The 18,442-nt window shown below is 37.1% G+C and overlaps 2 protein-coding genes across 2 annotated transcripts; both read left to right on the forward strand.

Annotated features, from left to right (window-relative positions):
• Positions 1-2,486: 2,486 nt before the first annotated feature.
• On the forward strand, positions 2,487-5,762 carry LOC141798755 (polypeptide N-acetylgalactosaminyltransferase 6-like). The gene is made up of 8 exons (XM_074680582.1): positions 2,487-2,851; positions 2,967-3,139; positions 3,435-3,584; positions 3,799-4,030; positions 4,921-5,038; positions 5,123-5,323; positions 5,425-5,556; positions 5,646-5,762. The coding sequence occupies exons 1-8, from the start codon at positions 2,487-2,489 to the stop codon at positions 5,760-5,762; spliced, it is 1,488 nt and encodes a 495-aa protein (XP_074536683.1).
• A 7,389-nt stretch (positions 5,763-13,151) lies between these two features.
• Positions 13,152-16,911, forward strand: LOC141798756 (polypeptide N-acetylgalactosaminyltransferase 6-like). The gene is made up of 9 exons (XM_074680583.1): positions 13,152-13,516; positions 13,632-13,804; positions 14,103-14,252; positions 14,467-14,698; positions 15,229-15,346; positions 15,431-15,631; positions 15,733-15,897; positions 15,965-16,066; positions 16,747-16,911. Exons 1-9 carry the CDS (start codon positions 13,152-13,154, stop codon positions 16,909-16,911), a joined length of 1,671 nt encoding a protein of 556 aa, XP_074536684.1.
• The last annotated feature ends 1,531 nt before the right edge of the window (positions 16,912-18,442 follow it).

The following is an 18,442-nucleotide window of genomic DNA, read 5'->3' on the forward strand; positions in this document are numbered from 1 at the left end:
GTTTTGTGATTGGGGTAGAGAGCCCTTAAATAGATTTGACTATTGGACTCTGCTCCCCCAGAACTACATGCGTTTCAGCTCCCAGAAATAGGGTAGAAAATTTGGATCCGAGGAAGTAAACTAACTCATGAGAAGCAGGGCGCTACCTCTCAGCCTAACCCTATACCAACAATTATATATGAAAATGTAAAGCACTTCGATAACTTTGTACTTATAGTGTGCCATGATCAGTTAATAGGTAGTTTTTGCACCTCTTTTCACAGGGGTCAAAAGCTTTAGTCTAACACAGGGACTTTCCAAAGGCAGCCATGGTATTGTAGAAACCTCATTGAAATTAATAAGGTTCTCAAGACTGTTTTGAGACTTTGAGATTTTAAACTCTCCAGTGATTGTTGAAATATCATTGGATAAACAGAAAAATAAAAGAGTGCCTTTGAACTTACTTTTGGCCTTTCGGTGGCCTGCAGAGGATCTGAATGATGCTACTTCTCCTGGATCATGTGACTTGTAGTATTCTGATTTCTTCAGGGGGCAGGTGCCAGGGTAACAGGACTGAATTAAAATCCAGGGACATGAAAAAAGTTTGAATTATAACTTTTTTTTTTCTTTACACACACATTCACACACACACACACACACACACACACACACACACACACACACACACACACGCACACACACACACACACATATATATATATATATATATATATATATATATATATATATATATATATATATATATATATATATATATATATATATATATACATACATATATATACATTCATATATTACCTGAAGTTTAGTTTAGATAAAGAGTAACACTAATATGCAGAAACCTAAAATTTATGAAATATTCAAATTGTATTTGGTGGTAAAGTCCAATTTTAGGAAGCAGGGACAGGGATTTGGTTGAATGGCCCTTAAATTAATCTTTTAAACAGCTAAACTAAAATTAAAAGTTAAGAACATTATTAAGTAGGCACCGCAAGTGGAGATGCTGGTGAGGTGGTCAGCACACCTAGTGAGCTTGAGCAGGCTGTAAGTTACCTGTCTTTGGCCTGTGAGGTCAAGAAGAGTGATCTGGCTTTCTCCTGCTGAAATGAGATCAAATACTTTGATCCACCAGAATTACATAAACAAGTGATATCTGCTTGGTGGTGCGCAATAGTTAGCACTGCTCTTTGAATGTTTAAATATAGACCTGGGCCTTTCAGTGTACTCTCCCAGCTTCCCTCACTTGAGTGTGATTTCAAAATACCTGCAAAAACTGCAAAACATGAAACCCTGTAAGGCAATATTAGCACAGTAATATGTTACTTTGGTCTGCCACCCTTAAATTGATTGATGCTGGATTGAGTTCCCAGACAGGAGTTTTCACTGTGAGATGGGAATGACACGCTTTCAATTTGCTGAACTTTGAGCTGTGCTCCTGAACGACCATGAACAAATGGTGAAATAAAACTAACAAAAAAATAAATAGAAACCCAGCATTGCCAGGCAACCCTGGGGTGTGGTGAATAGGACTTCTGTCTTTCAACTGAATAGCTTTGAGCTCAAATCTGAAACACATACTTTAAATTTAAAATGGGGGTGAAATACTTAAATTACATAAAATTGCAGCTCTGTTTCGAAAATTATACACCAGGAATAAACTTGGGCTTTAAAAATATATATTTCCCCACAATGATATTAGCAAAATTAAATCTTACAACCAATCAAGAAAAAAACGATGATTGTTTGATATCTTAAGTTATGAAGACTTACATTAGGTCACTTCTTTTATTTGCATAAAAACTTGGCAACAGGCACGAAATTGGTCAGACTTGCTGTATATGGTACAGCCCACAGAGTAATAAAATGTATAAATAAGTTACCAAGAAGTTTTCCCGTCATCACTGCCAGTAACAGGAACATTAACAGTACCAGAGTAGGAAACCATTTGGTTCAAGCCCAGAGATTAAACGCAGTAAGTAAAGATCCAAGAGATTAACAATTGTTAAGGAAGTGTGTTTACCTGTTGTTTAACTAATGTATGAATATTTTTTTTCCATTTTTTTCCCAGATATTTATTAAATAGGCACATTATGGGCATTATGGCATTGTTTTATTTCTGTAAATGTACATCTATACTGCTCCCAACTCTACCATTTATTAAGTAGACAAAAGTGATTTCTTGTAAGGATAGATGCACTTACACTAGATGTGATTTACACTAGTTTTAGTTTTGTCATTTGAAAAAACAACAACATGATAATAAAAATGTGTGAAAAGCACAATTCATGTTAAAACAACAAATGCATGTGCCATTTTTTTTGGGTGTTAAAATTTCACTACAGAAAATTGAGCTGTGGGTTTTCAGTTTCAGTTAACTTTCACTGAAGGAATATGGATGAAATCTTTGATCTTTTTTCTGTCTAATGTGTATTTTCTCATTCATGTCCTTTCTGTTTTGTTTCAGGAAAGCCCTTCCCTCTGTAGCCATGCATCGACTCATCTCTGAAGCATTTCTTGTTTTTCTTTCGATTTTGTCCCTCAAATGCTTGGCATGCCAACAATCAGCATCACCTGAGGCAGATCCAGTTCGACTGACTGTTGTCCCATTAACATGTCCCACCTGTCAACATGGCTTTTACACCAAAGAGGAGCTAAAGCCTCACCTTCAGAGGCCCTTCCAAGATCCCAGGGCTCCAGGTGCACATGGTCAACCCTTTATAATGCCAAAGCAACTGAGCCTTGAAGAGGAGGGAGAGAAATTACAAGGATATTTCAAACACTGGTTCAACCAGTTTGCCAGTGATCGCATCTCCCTTCACCGAGATCTTGGTAACGACACACGTCACCCAGAGTGAGTCCACCTATTCTTTAATTTAACAGGATAAACCATTCGTCACTGTCACAGTTTACATATCATTGTTCATCACGTTCTCTACTGCTACTAACCTTCAGTCTGGCTCTGACAGCTGTTTGAAACAGAAGTTTCTGCGTTGTCCTGGCCTTCCTACAACAAGTGTGATCATAGTGTTTCACAATGAGGCCTGGTCCACCCTGATGAGGACAGTTTACAGTGTCCTACACACAGCTCCTGCAGCCCTGCTCAAAGAAATCATATTGGTGGATGACGCCAGCACAGATGGTACATTTCTCCTTAGTGCAGAATGTAAAGATGGATTGAAATGGTTAGACAGACGTGTTTGTGTTCATACTGTATGTAAAAAAACTTTGTATTGATCAGTTAAATATTAACTCAAAACATTAAAACAAGACAGTATCTTTCCTCTTCACTTCTTAGTGAACAAAACAATATAGTTCTGATATTGTTACAAGTACGGGATTAAAACGGATTTTTAAAAAGTTAATTAGTTTTATTGTATCACTATGATTACTTCACACATTTTCAAATTCTAACTTGTTGGCGGCTCTTTCTATAGATCATCTGAAGACTCGCCTGGATGATTATGTGCGAAAGCTGAAAATCGTACGTGTTTTGCGTCAAAAGGAGTGGAAAGGCCTGACCCCAGCACGCCTCTTGGGAGCCAAATATGCCAAAGGAGAAGTCCTCACTTTTCTGGATTCCCACTGTATGTTACCCATGATGCAGTGCTTGTTTTCCCTTTAATACAGAATGTTCAACCTGAATGTTCTCCTGATCAAATGATGACTATGGTGTTTCAAATATTTTACGATGTCCACTTTCTTAGGGTAAGTTAGCAGAGGTTAATGGTGGAAAGCCATGAGTTAAAAGCTAAAACCCCAAAAGTTAAAACTGCAGCTATTCTCCACATTTCTGCACAGGTGAGTGCTTCCCAGGATGGCTGGAGCCCCTTTTAGCTCGGGTAGCAGAGCAGCCTACTGCCGTGGTGAGCCCAGATATCCTGGATATTGACTACAACAACTTCGAGTTTGAAAAGCCTGTCCCACTAGCTTATCGGTACAGAGGAAAATTTGCGTGGGGGCTTAAGTTTGAATGGGAGTATACTCCTGAAGAGGAGAAGAAGCAAAGGAAGAATGAGACTTATCCTGTCAGGTAAAACACACATCTATTAATACACACTGCTGTATAGGGCACCAGATCATTTGCAAATAGTGTTTTTGAGGGCCTCACTGTGAATCTTTCCTCTTGGAAAATGTCAAAAAGCATGCTGCAGTGTCCTTTACTGATGCTGACCAGTCAGCAGTAAAAGACAATTTTCATAACTACATACAGTGCTTAACAGATTTTTTAGACTACCTGCCTTAAAAAAAAGAGAAACCCACCCAACATCATGAAGTGCTTCAACTCTGACTCTGTTTTCCAGAGATTCCCCTTTTCTCTGCCATTTTAAACATTTTATGTTTTTATACCAAAATTTGAACCAGAAAACTGGAATTCTCTGAGAAGTCAGAAATTTATCTAAAAATAAAATAAAACCACTAAAAGATTTTTTTCTGTTTAGGAACATAAAAAATATTTTGTCAATTAAAAAATAATAATGTGCTCTACTATTTTTTTTCTTTTTAAAAAGTACCCTTACAAATTTATGGATAACAACAACAGTAATATTTTAGCACTAAATATATGATTTTGATTCAAGAGCTTACACATTCTGGTGGATGAATCATCACAGAAACATAAAAAGTGTTGCCTGTTATTTTTGGGCAGTGGTGGCAAACACCCTACTCTGGGTGGTGGTCTGATACATTTGTTAGGCACTGTGTTGGTTCAATAAAATGCTTTCGTAGATGATGTTAAGATTTATGAGACCAAACTGAAATCTGTTGATATACATCTAAAATACCCAACAGCAAATAAATCAGAAGTCAGATTTAAAGCAATATTTGTAAGCTCGGGTCAAATTCTACAGCAATTAGAAAGCGAAAAAAAAATCCTTTACTGTTCACTCAGATTTTCTGTCTAATTTGATTCTGATTTCACAGGACTCCTACTTTTACTGGTGGGATCTTCTCTATATCTAAATCATACTTTGAACATATTGGGACCTATGATGATCAGATGGAGTTCTGGGGAGGTGAGAATCTGGAAATGTCCTTCAGGGTAAGAACCTTGTTCACTCTTTATTGTATGAGGTTTCACAGTGTGAACAGCTTCCAGTCTTATTTGTCCTATTCCCTGTTTCAGGTCTGGCAGTGTGGAGGTCAGCTTGAGATCATTCCTTGTTCAGCTGTAGGACATGTTTTCCGCAAATACATCCCCCACACCTACCCCAATGGGCACACTGTGATCGCTCGAAACAAAGTGCGGCTGGCTGAAGTCTGGATGGACGACTACAAATGGATTTTCTACCGCATGAATCGGATGGCAGCTTCGGTTTCTATAGAAGTGAGTATGAATGTACAGCATAAGAATTTAGACACACTATACACCTGTACGATGCCACTCACGCATTGTATCTGACTTTTCTTTTGTAATTTTCCTTTAAGAATTCTTTTGGTAATGTCACTGAACGTCAAGAACTCCGAAGGACATTAAAATGCAGGAGCTTCTCTTGGTACCTGAAAAACTTTTATCCAGAGGCCTACGTTCCTGACGTCATACCAATCATGCATGGACAGGTAAACTAAGAAATGCTCAACTGTTACAGAACATCATGACTGTAGTATGAATGGACCTGTCCAGTTAATGTCTTATTATTTCCCTGCAGTTGGAAAACATTGACTGGGGCTGCAGCCTTGATGCAGAGATTACAGATGATATATTGAGGCCGGTTCGACATTTTGGTTGTAGCAGTGAAGACGGAGCACAGGTACACCAAATCTAATGCCTTTCAGTATGTGATTCAGAAATCAAGACTGACACCAAGCTTCTTCTGCTAATCACATACAACACACATGTTGGTACAATCCATGAAGGAGAGATTCTTGGATTGGTTTGAAGCAGACACTAATAACTGTAGAAGTTTCAATAATTCTTGTGTTAGAGTGTTTTTTTCTCTCTCTGTATTATTCCTCTACTCTGCCAATCAGTAAATATTGCCACAATGGTCTACATCCATGGGTGGTGTATCAGTATTTCAAAAATTAAGAACTATGGTTTAAACAAAACCTCTCTGAAAAGGAAGACATAAATTAGCAGAGTAGGAACCGACAATAGTTTTACACAGTCATAGATATCTTTGTTTTTATTTTGAAGTTTGACCCATGCTCAAGCTTTTAACATGGTGGAGGTGGAGGTGTTGACACATAGTGCAGCCAAATCAGCCAAGGGAGTGCCATTGCTTTTGAAGCTTACAAAGAAACTGTCTCCTTGATAACTTGCTAAAAATTCCTTACAAGAGCTTTCAAAAAGTAATCCAAGGAGGAAAGATCTTTTGGGTGAATTTTTAATGAATTTCAAAGAAAGTTAAATGATAAAAAGTACAGTGCAATTTTGGATTAGTTTTCTATTTCTCCAAATTGTATACTTTGTCTGTTTCTTGTAGTATTTTGAGTACACTTCACAGCAAGAAGTACGTCTCAGCTCTGCCATTGGTTGGTGTCTGCATGTGACCCTTGAAGATGATGTGTCTCTTGAAAGATGCCAGCTCAATAGAAAAGGAACCACAGTTTCACCCAAGCAAAAATGGATCTACACAAAGGTGCTTAGACATGTGTTTCAACATCACCTTAAACTATAAAGCAACTGATGTTACAACACTGTCCCAAACCACACAAAGAAACACGGATACTTCCTTTTCCTCATTCTTCTCCTTCAAATCTGTTTAACAGTTTATATTGTTATTTCTTTCAGGCAAAGCAACTGAAAAACCCATGGTCCGGAAAGTGTCTGACTGTTGTTTTTGACAACTTGATGGTGACCACCTGCCGATCAACTGCTCTGTACCAAAAGTGGGTTTTCACCAGATTCTAGTCTTGTTTTCTACAAACATGTGAATTGTGGTTTTCTTTATGACTTAGATTTTCTTAGTGTATCCCAGCTTAATTTTACCATTATGTACATTCATAAAGTTAAAGGTCAATGTTATTGATCCCTCAGAGTAAAACTCAATTAAAGATATGAGTGTTAGAGTCCCCAATGTGTGCCTAGATGACAGTTAAAGTCCCGCTAAAGATCAAATGTTTCTGGGATGCCCAAAGACATTTCACTTACAACAGCTTTATTTTCAACAATATGTAATCTAAATCTCTGTTCCTTTTGAGCTACATTATTATCCAAATTGCATTGCCTTGAATGACATTATAAAACTTGGTATTTAAAGCTTTTTAAATTGAGTGATGTGCACATCACCATGGGTGCTTTAATCCTCAGATGAGAATATTTCAGATCTATTTAGATTAAAAAACACCAACATAGCTGAAGTTTCTGTGAAGTGTGAAGTGAAGACAACATGCTTATTTTTAGCTTGGCTTAGACATGAGTAGTTTATAAAAAAGAAGCACTGTGACTTGTGCTTTACTTACCCATTATTAGACTGATGATGACAAAATCAATTCAACATTATAATTCTTCAGTTAAGTAGAAGTATTAAAGTACTCGCACTAGAATATATTTCAATGCTCTGTATTTCACTGAGTGGCAGAATCTGAATTTACTCCTAGAGATTAACAAAAAATTGTTAAACCTTGTCCTACAACATCATAATGTACATTATGTCTTGATTATTAAATGTGTTTCTTTGTTTGTTTGTTTTTTAGTCATACATTAAGATGCAGATTTAAAAATACATATTAAAAATACATGTGACCAAAAGGTTTCTTTTTAATGATTATTTTACAGAGCATAGACTGTAACATTAATCATCACATCAATAATAAAAGACATTTTAAGATTTTAATATCTGGTCCTATTGATTTTATTGATTTTCTGCTATGGATATTTATTTATAGAAGTTTGTTTTATGCTTTTTGAAACTGTTTTAACAATTTTTTCTTACATTTTTCTTTTAACTTTGTAGAATTATGAACATCAGTCTTGTGTCACAGACTGACTTTTTAGAACTGCTTCTTTGGTGTCTTGCATTGTTACTATTGCAAATTGAGTTTCTCTCTCAATGGATGAAAAATGTAAAACCTTTAAAGGAATGTTCATCTTCTCAGGTGGAAAGCTTCATTAAATTAGATTTAACTCACACTCAAAGTTTGAGTGACTGTAAGTGCACAGCTGTGGTGGGTAGTATAGGAGATACATGGCCCTATCAGCTGTTGCAAATAAACAATGTCTCTGTGACAGAAATGGTTACACTCATACAGAAAGTCATCAGAAAATATTAAAGGAGCTTTGCAATCTCGGATCAGTCTTTCCCTACGAAATGCGGCACAGATTATTATTGCTCCTTTTTTAAGATCCAGACCTGCATTGGAGCACAAGGTTCATTGATGATAAAAGTAATAATTGATCATGATTATTAGGCTACAAGGTTGCGTCAAACACTCCTTTTCAAATTTATAGCCAAGGCCCTGTACACAAGGTCATCAGTAGCCCAGAGGCCCTTTATCAGGAAACTCAGAGATGTGCTTGATAACCTCCCAAACCATTTTTTTCTTTGAGTGACGGGGCGTGATCCTATTATATTGTAGCAATGCTAGTGAGACTGCAATGCATAACTATACATAGTCCTTTCTTCGCCATTTATAACTTGTCTGCAATCCCTTGCTAAGCTGCTTGTCTTGCCTTCCCTGCAGCCAAGGTGTTGGATTTCACAGTTAAAATGTTTTTCAAACTTCTTCATAACAGTTTGTTGCTCTGTCTGTGTGAAAAATGGTGCTTTTTCCTTACCATGAATTATATCCATGATTATAACCATGATTGTGACAGAGGATCATGATTTCTGTGATTCACAATGCTCCCATTATTATTTGCATATTGTTGGCGAATTACACAGCACTTGGCTGGACCATAGACTGCATTTTACAGTCTATGGCTTGACCCCACAGGACCTGAGACCCTAAAGCATTAGACATAAAAACTAAAGTAAGTCTGTTTCTTTCTGATTATGTTCATCAAGAAATGGAATAGACTAAAGATAGTTTCAAAATGATATAATAATCCTACTCCTGCTGATGGGACTGCGTTGAAGATTGATGAGTTAATACATTAATAAGGCCCTGTCAGCAATGACGTTAACCTCAAACTCCTGGAGAGGTTATATAAATAATTAAATAAATAAATAAATAGATTTTCGGGAATACCCTTTCTTGATCATGATTAGCCACAGGTTTGCTAGATCACGCCTATTAGCTAACACCGGCTAGCTTGTTTCAGTAGACCTCTGCAAACCTATTGTTACATTATTTTAAAACATACTTTAATCTATTCCACTTCTTGATGAAAAAAGCAGAGTAAGAGACTAACTTGTAGCTTAGGAGCTTCAAGTGAACTGTAGATGTCTCACACTCAAACTGCAAATCGCACCATCCCAATCCCCCCCCCCCCCCCAAATAAATAAATAAATAAATAAATAAATAAATAAATAATAAAAAAAAATCTTCCCCTCTAAGCCAAATGAGTGACAGAAAGTTTTAATGGAAAAAAGACAGTAAGCAAAAAAAAAACAAAAAAAAAACAAAGTGTGATCAAACCTTCAAGCAAGAAACACTAAGGAGCCTTGGTGATCTCAAATCACCGTCTTGCAAAAGAAAAACACAATCACCACCTGAGTAGGATATCTCTGATGCAGCCAAACCTAACTGAGCTACAGAGCAGCCTCAGTTCACCTGTTCTACCTGTCTGCACTTATCACTTTGCACCACCTACAGGAATGTTAAGGTAACTACATAAGACATCCTTTCAACAGCTGCAGGTAGTAAATGCTGTTTTGGTTCCTTGTTGAGTAAATTAGTTAGATTACAGTAAATCTGTTCAAATGTAAGTGGATTTGGTGACACCTGAAGTTTCTACCAATCTCACACGTCCTCACTGTTCTTGCATTACATGCAAGAATTTTTTTATCCTTTTGCTCAGAATCTAATTTAATAATATCGGTCTGAGCTTTGCAGCAACAACATGTGCAGCCTAGAATAAGGATCCTTCCTCTCTTGTACTTCCTAAGATTTCTTCTTCTACTTTTTTTTTTTTTTTTTACCTATAAGTAAAAACTGACCTGACATGATTCAAAAGAATTGAGATTTTTGATGGGCCAAAAAATATACTGAATTCCAGCCAAAGAATTTCTTCATTTTCTTTGAGATTAGATGCATTTCTGATTTCCTAAGGTAACATTGCCTGGCAATAATGTATCAGAGGTAAAACAGCAAATTATTTCAGTTTCAAAAACAAAATCTATCTGCAATAAAAAAAATAATAATTAAAAAAAACTACTTGGAATTGTTCATGAGGACCATCAGCTTACATCTATTACAATAATTTTACAGATGTAAACAGTAGAGGGCAGTGCAGTCTCACTTTCTCTGAGGAGCACAACAGCAAAGCCTGTCAGCTTGGCTTAAATGTAGATTTGAAGTTCTTCTTTGGATGGATAAATTATTTTCTCCCTTTGACAAACCTAAATTTTATTTTTATTAGGCAGCCTCTTGTCTGCTTTTCTTGAAGCAATGAATCCAGTCTTTTTTTCCTCTTAATCCCCTTTCACAGGATGCTATTAAGAATTTTTGGAGACAGAAAAATCACCTATCATCTAGAAGTCACCAAAAGGGTCTAAACTACACATTGCATGGATATATGAATCATTTTATTGTTGAGAAGGTTGATGAAAAGCTTCAGTTACAAGATAAATTTACAGATCCCAATACTTGATAATAAGCATCTGGTTACCATCACCATCTTAGACAAGATAGAAGATCAGCATTGGTCATGGCAAAATTATGACGCCCTTTTTACCATCTTTAGCGAGAATGTGTCTTTGTTAGTTTGGTGCTACGGTACAATGAACCATTCAGTATAACGTTAGCCAACCTTTGTTATCTCAGCTATTACATTTAAGCTAATGAAGCTGAGCTCCAGGTGTTAACGGTAGTACCAAGAGCCCTTTGGACAACAGGTGACTATGGTGCATGATTACCAAAGTACAAAAACTAGAACAAAATAGGTCAATGAACTCCCAACAAACAAAATTACATGATGAACAATGCATATAGGAGCTCACGTCAGGATTGGGATTTTCACTAACGTTAGGCCAACTTTAGCTAACGTTAGTGAAAATCCTAAACTATCTGTTGCAGTAGTGGTTTCATGTTAAAGATGACTTTATATTTCTTAACAGGAAAGTCACAATATGCTACCTCAAATATGATGTCAGCTTACCTTGGGACGGATGGAGACGTCTTTATTGTTCATTCTATTCACGTTGAGCTTGTGTTGTGGTCTACCGCACAATTTAATACAAACACTTTTCTCTGTTATAATGTGGATTAGGAAAGGGTTAAAAATACAGCCCACAGCCAAACCTCTTGGGATACTTTGTGTCAAAGTGACATGTACCACCTGTTTGACCATTTTTAGACTTAAATGTCAGAAAAATCTCAGAAAACTGTACAAAAACTGACCTTCTGTAATTCATTTCAATGGATGTTTGGGCAGAGAAATCACTCACTATTCACAATATATTGAGCAGGGTATGGGGGGGTGATTTCAGACACAGCCCAAGTGTATGGGAATGGTATGGTGACTGGTAGGCATCAGCTGATTTGCAAAAGAAACAGCACGAATGCAAAAGCTGCAACACAATGGAAGTACAGCCACAGCAGAGGTTACGAGGACAGTTATTATAACAGACAGAAAAGTTGTTATGTAAAACCTTATTGATCCATAAAGCTACATTTAAGATGACATATTTTTCTGGTGAAAAACGTTCAAAAAACAACTCCTGTCTGTCTCGCTACTTCCACTATTGGTACACACTGTATGGAGGTTGATTTTTTTTATAACTCAGCAGTTCAGAGGATATTAAGATTGTGAGCTTGCCCAATCAGAGGCCCAACTCAATTCATGTGACTGACGGGTGCCCTATAGCTGTACTCAAAAGCCCTTGCCACTTTCAATAAGGCCAAGATAGCCGATATGCTTCAAAGTCCATTTCAGAGACAGATGGGTGATGTTGGGGAGACTATGTCCATTAATTAGACAGTCTATGATCAGGTCTAAATGCAGCTGAGATAACCTTTGTATCCCACTAATGTCTACTGATTTATATTCTGCACATACCAAGGATCATATCAGAAGCACTATGTCCCAATATCTTGGTCAGAGGGTGAACTTATTTCTCATTGTGTGTACTATAATATCAAAATTTACAATTTCAACTAAATTTGGCATCCATATGCAAAAAAAAATACACAAAACATTTTTCTTATATGATTGTAACTTAACTCATGCAAGTAAAGGGTTAAACAGCAAAAACTGAAACTGAAAGTTGAATTGAGTGACAGCTGATGTGATGAAGTCATACATGTTGTCACAGCTTTTGTTTGCATAAAAACATGGAAACAGGGGGGTGACACTAGTTAGACTGGCTTTATACGGTACAACCCACTTAAAAAGAGGTATACATAATTCTCAGATCAGTATTCCATCATCAGTAACAGAGGAAAGTACCTTCTGGTCCAGGTCAAGAGATTTAACGCAGTAAGTAAAGATCCAAGAAAAAATTAATAATTGTTTAGGAAGTGTGCTGTTTACCTCATTAGCCTTAAAATGTTTTATGTATGAATATGTATATGCATATTTCTTTTATTTACCTGATATTAAAAAAGCAAACTATGACATTTTTTCATTTCTTTTCATGTCATCTATACTGGTCCAACTCACTATCGTTTTATTTAACGAGTTGAAGTGAATTTATTTCCTGTAAGACAATTATCCTTACACTTGATGTGATTTGCAGTAACCTGCAGTTTTGTCCTGTTAAAAAAAAAACATAAAAGTAATTTTAAAAAATGTACGAAATGTTTTTAATCAAATGCAAAGAATTAATCATTTTAGAGTATTGTGTAGTCATTGAGTTTTTAATCCACTGTGGGTCCAGCTTTTGTTAAAAGCCTAAAATTAGAATTTAAACAACACCAAATGTGTGTCTCATTGTTATTTCATGTTAAAATATTGCTGAAGAAAATAGGGCTTTTTATTAGCTTCAGTTAACTTTCACTGAAGGACTATGGATAAAATCTTTGTTTTCGGGTCTTTTTCCTGTCTAATGTGTATTTTCTCATTCATGTCCTTTCAGTTTTGTTTCCGGAAAGCCCTTCCCTCTGTAGCCATGCATCGACTCATCTTAAAAGCAGTTCTGGTTTTTCTTTCGATTTTGTCCATCAAATGCTTGGCATGCCAACAATCAGCATCACCTGAGGCAGATCCAGTTAGACTGCCTGGTGTTCCATTAACATGTCCCACCTGTCAACATGGCTTTTACACCAAAGAGGAGCTAAAGCCTCACCTTCAGAGGCCTCCCCAAAATCCCAGGGCTCCAGGTGCACATGGTCAGCCCTTTATAATGCCAAAGCAACTGACCCTTAAAGAGGAGGGGGAGAAATTACAAGGATATATCAAACACGGGTTCAACCAGTTTGCCAGTGATCGCATCTCCCTTCACCGAGATCTTGGTAACGACACACGTCACCCAGAGTGAGTCCATCCATTCTTTAATTTAACAGGAGAAACCATTCGTCACTGTCACATTTTACACATCATTGTACATCACGTTTACTACTGCTATTAACCTTCAGTCTGGCTCTGACAGCTGCTTGAAACAGAAGTTTCTGCGTTGTCCTGGCCTTCCTACAACAAGTGTGATCATAGTGTTTCACAATGAGGCCTGGTCCACCCTGATGAGGACGGTTTACAGTGTCCTACACACAGCTCCTGCAGCCCTGCTCAAAGAAATCATATTGGTGGATGACGCCAGCACAGATGGTACATTTCTCCTTAGTGCAGAATGTAAAGATGGATTGAAATGGTTAGACAGACGTGTTTGTGTTCATACTGTATTTAAAAAAAAACGTTGTATTGATCGGTTAAATATTAACCCAAAACATTAAAACAAGACAGTATCTTTCCCCCTTCACTTCTAAGTGAACAAAACAATATAGTTCTGATATTGTTACAAGTACGGGATTAAAACGGATTTTTAAAAAGTTAATTAGTTTTATTGTATCACTATGATTACTTCACACATTTTCAAATTCTAACTTGTTGGCGGCTCTTTCTATAGATCATCTGAAGACTCGCCTGGATGATTATGTGCGAAAGCTGAAAATCGTACGTGTTTTGCGTCAAAAGGAGTGGAAAGGCCTGACCCCAGCACGCCTCTTGGGAGCCAAATATGCCAAAGGAGAAGTCCTCACTTTTCTGGATTCCCACTGTATGTTACCCATGATGCAGTGCTTGTTTTCCCTTTAATACAGAATGTTCAACCTGAATGTTCTCCTGATCAAATGATGACTATGGTGTTTCAAATATTTTCCGATGTCCACTTTCTTGGGGTAAGTTAGCAGAGGTTAATGGTGGAAAGCCATGAGTTAAAAGCTAAAACCCCAAAAGTTAAAACTGCAGCTATTCTCCACATTTCTGCACAGGTGAGTGCTTCCCAGGATGGCTGGAGCCCCTTTTAGCTCGGGTAGCAGAGCAGCCTACTGCCGTGGTGAGCCCAGATATCCTGGATATTGACCACAACAACTTCGAGTTTGAAAAGCCTGTCCCACTAGCTTATCAGTACAGAGGAAAATTTGATTGGGGGCTTAAGTTTGAATGGGAGTATATTCCTGAAGAGGAGAAGAAGCAAAGGAAAAATGAGACTTATCCTGTCAGGTAAGACACACATACATCTCTTAATACACACTGCTGTATAGGGTGCCAGATCTTGTGTAAACAGTGTTTTTTGAGAGTCTCATTGTGAATCTTACCTCTTGGAAAATGTCAAAAAGCATGCTACAGTGTCCTTTACTGGCTCTGACCGGTCAGCAGTTAAAGACATTAATCTTAACTAAATACAGCAGACGCTTTTATCCAAAGAGAAAAATGTGTTTCAGTAGTCAACTATAACCTGTTGATTTTGGCCAGTGGTGGCAAACACCCTACTCTGGGTGGTGGTCTGATACATTTGTTAGGCACTGTGTTGGTTCAATAAAATGCTTGCGTAGATGATGTTAAGATTTATGAGACCAAACTTAAATCTGTTGATATACATCTAAAATACCCAACAGCAAATAAATCAGAAGTCAGACTTAAAGCAATACTTGTAAGCTCAGGTCAAATTCTACAGCAATTAGAAAGCAAAAAAAAAGAAATCCTTTGCTGTTCACTCATGTTTTCTGTCTAATTTGATTCTGATTTCACAGGACTCCTACCTTTGCTGGTGGGCTCTTCTCTATATCTAAATCATACTTTGAACATATTGGGACCTATGATGATCAGATGGAGTTCTGGGGAGGTGAGAATCTGGAAATGTCCTTCAGGGTAAGAACCTTGTTCACTCTTTATTGTATGAGGTTTCACAGTGTGAACAGCTTCCAGTCTTATTTGTCCTATTCCCTGTTTCAGGTCTGGCAATGTGGAGGTCAGCTTGAGATCATTCCTTGTTCAGCTGTAGGTCACGTTTCCCGCAAATACAACCCCCACACCTACCCCAACGGGAACACTGTGATCACCCGCAACAAAGTGCGGCTGGCTGAAGTCTGGATGGACGACTACAAATGGATTTTCTACCGCATGAATCGGATGGCAGCTTTAATTTCTACAGAAGTGAGTATGAATGTACAGCATAAGAATTTAGACACACTATGTACCTGTACGCTGCCACTCACGCATTGTATCTGACTTTTCTTTTGTAATTTTCCTTTAAGAATTCTTTTGGTAATGTCACTGAACGTCAAGAACTCCGAAGGACATTAAAATGCAAGAGCTTCTCTTGGTACCTGAAAAACATTTATCCAGAGGCCTATGTTCCTGATGTCATACCAATCATGCATGGACAGGTAAACCTTTTCTGTAACAAGAAATGCCCAACTGTTACAGAACATCATGACTATAGTATGAATGGACCTGTCCAGATAATGTCTTATTATTTCCCTGCAGTTGGAAAACATTGACTGGGGCTGCAGCCTTGACGCAGAGATTACAGATGATATATGGAAGCCGGTTCGACATTTTGGATGTAGCAGTGAAGATGGAGCACAGGTACACCAAATCGAATGTCTTTCAATATGTGATTCAGAAAAATATCAGCGGTAACCTAGAAAATAAAGGGATAACATCAATAACCTATCACACAAATAAAGCATAGCATTAGTTTAGATAAGCCATGAGGACCATGGGTGCTCTATTTAGACTACTTAAGCCTCTCTTGCTGCTTTCCCTACTATCTGCAAAAGAAGGGTTCTTGGATTGGTTTGAAGCAGATACTTATGGTTGTAAAAGGCTCAATAACTCTTGTGTTAGTGTGTTTCTCTACTCTGCTAATGCAGCAAATATGGTCGCAAGAGTCTGCATCTATCAACAGAACCTAAAACCAGTCATCTTTCAAAAGTCAAAGAACTACCATGATTGAAACAAAACCTGACTGAAAAAAGGAATGCTTTGCCAGGGCCACTGCTTTTGAGGCTCATGAAGAAGTAATCTGCTTAATAGCTAGCTAAAAACTCCTGGCTGGAGCTTTATTGAATTTAAAGCTCCTGCCAGGAGTTTTTAGCTAGTTTGACGAGTTTTTATTTCTTAAAGTTAAGTAATCCAAGGGGAAAAAAGTCACTCTGGTGAATTTCAATGAATTAAAATGAATTCATAAGTTCAACAATAAAAAGTACAATTTTGGATCCGTTTTTCCACATCCTGCAATCTTACACCATGACTGTTTCTTGTAGTATTTTGAGTACACTTCCCAGCAAGAAGTACGTCTCAGCTCTGCCATTGGTTGGTGTCTGCATGTGACCCTTGAAGATGATGTGTCTCTTGAACGCTGCCAGCTCAATGGAAAAGGAACCACAGTTTCACCCAAGCAAACATGGATCTACACAAAGGTGCTTTGACATGTGTTTCTACATCACCTCAAACTACGAAGCAACTGATGTTACAACACTGTCCCAAACCACACAAAGAAACACGGATACTTCCTTTTCCTCATTCTTCACCATCAAATCTGTTTAATGGTTTGTCTTATTATTTCTTTCAGGCAAAGCAACTGAAAAACCCACAGTCCGGAAAGTGTTTGACTGTTGTTTTTGACAGCTTGATGGTGACCACCTGCCGATCAACTGCTCTTTACCAAAAGTGGGTTTTCACCAGATTCTAGTCTTGTTTTCTACATGTAGATATGTGGATTCTGGTTTTCTTTATGATTTTCCTAGTGTACCCTATAATTTTTCCATTATGTACATTCAGAAAGTTAAAGGCCAGTGTTATTGATCCCTCAGAGTAAAACTCAAATAAAAGATATGGGTGTCAAAGTCCCCAGTGTGTGCCTAGATGACAGTTAAAGTCCAGGTGGAGATAACATGTTTTCTGGGATGCCCGAATCAAGATGGAGGATTTCCACACAGTTACAAAAATCCCTGTTTGTATATAGACAGCAAAACAATGAAGAAATTTCACTTTTAACATTTTTTTTTAAGTATATGTGATATAAATCTCTGTTCCTTTTGAGCTTATCCAAACTGCACTGAAGGATGCAGTGTGAAGTAAAGACTATATGCATACTTTTAACTTGAGACATGAGGAGTTCATATTAAAGAAGCACTGGGACTTGTGCTTTACTAATCCATTGTTGGATTGATGTTGACAATGACAATACAAGTTTCTTGGACAAAAGTTTTAAAGCCTCTGTTTATTTTAACTGTTTACTTAGAGTACTTGTATGTTTTAAATGCTTTGTATTTTACTGGGTGGCAGAGTCTGAATTTACTCCACATGATCAATAAACAAATGTAACACATTGTCCTAGAGGATCATAATGTAAATCTTGATTGTTCTCTTTGTTTTTGAGTGGATAGATAAATATGCAGAATAAAAAAATGTAAATTACAAATGCCTCAAGTTTGTACTTTATATTTAGCTATAGATAAATCTAAAAAAAAAAAAAAAAAACTGGAAGACCAAGAGACTTATTTTTTTTATTAAATTTTTACTATGGAGAAACTGTACCGTTGATCATCACATTAATAATAAAAGTCATGATTTTGATATCTGGTGTTGCTGATTTTTTTTTTTTTTTTCAGTTTTGCTGTAAATATTTTAAGTTTGCCTCACGTTTTTAAAACTTTTTTTCCCCCTTTTGTTTAATGTTAAATCTAGCCCTTCCATTCTCGGAATTATGAACTCACCAGTCTTATGGGTCACAGATTGACTTTTTGATTCTGCTTCCTCATCGTCTACGTTGTCACTATTGCAATTGAGGTTCCCTCTTCAATGAAAATGTGAACCGTATCTCGAATTATTACCTTAACCGCATGATCTTCTCACAGGGAAAAGCCTCAGTAACTAAAATACTGTATTATTTTCTTCTTAACAAATTATGTTTGGCTTGTAGACAAAAACAATGAAAATGTGGGTCTCACCTGTCCA

The sequence above is a fragment of the Halichoeres trimaculatus genome, unplaced genomic scaffold (assembly GCF_033239565.1).
Source record: "Halichoeres trimaculatus isolate MK-OKI-2021-1 unplaced genomic scaffold, fHalTri1.1 fHalTri1_scaffold_11, whole genome shotgun sequence".
Classification (NCBI taxonomy): domain Eukaryota; kingdom Metazoa; phylum Chordata; class Actinopteri; order Labriformes; family Labridae; genus Halichoeres; species Halichoeres trimaculatus.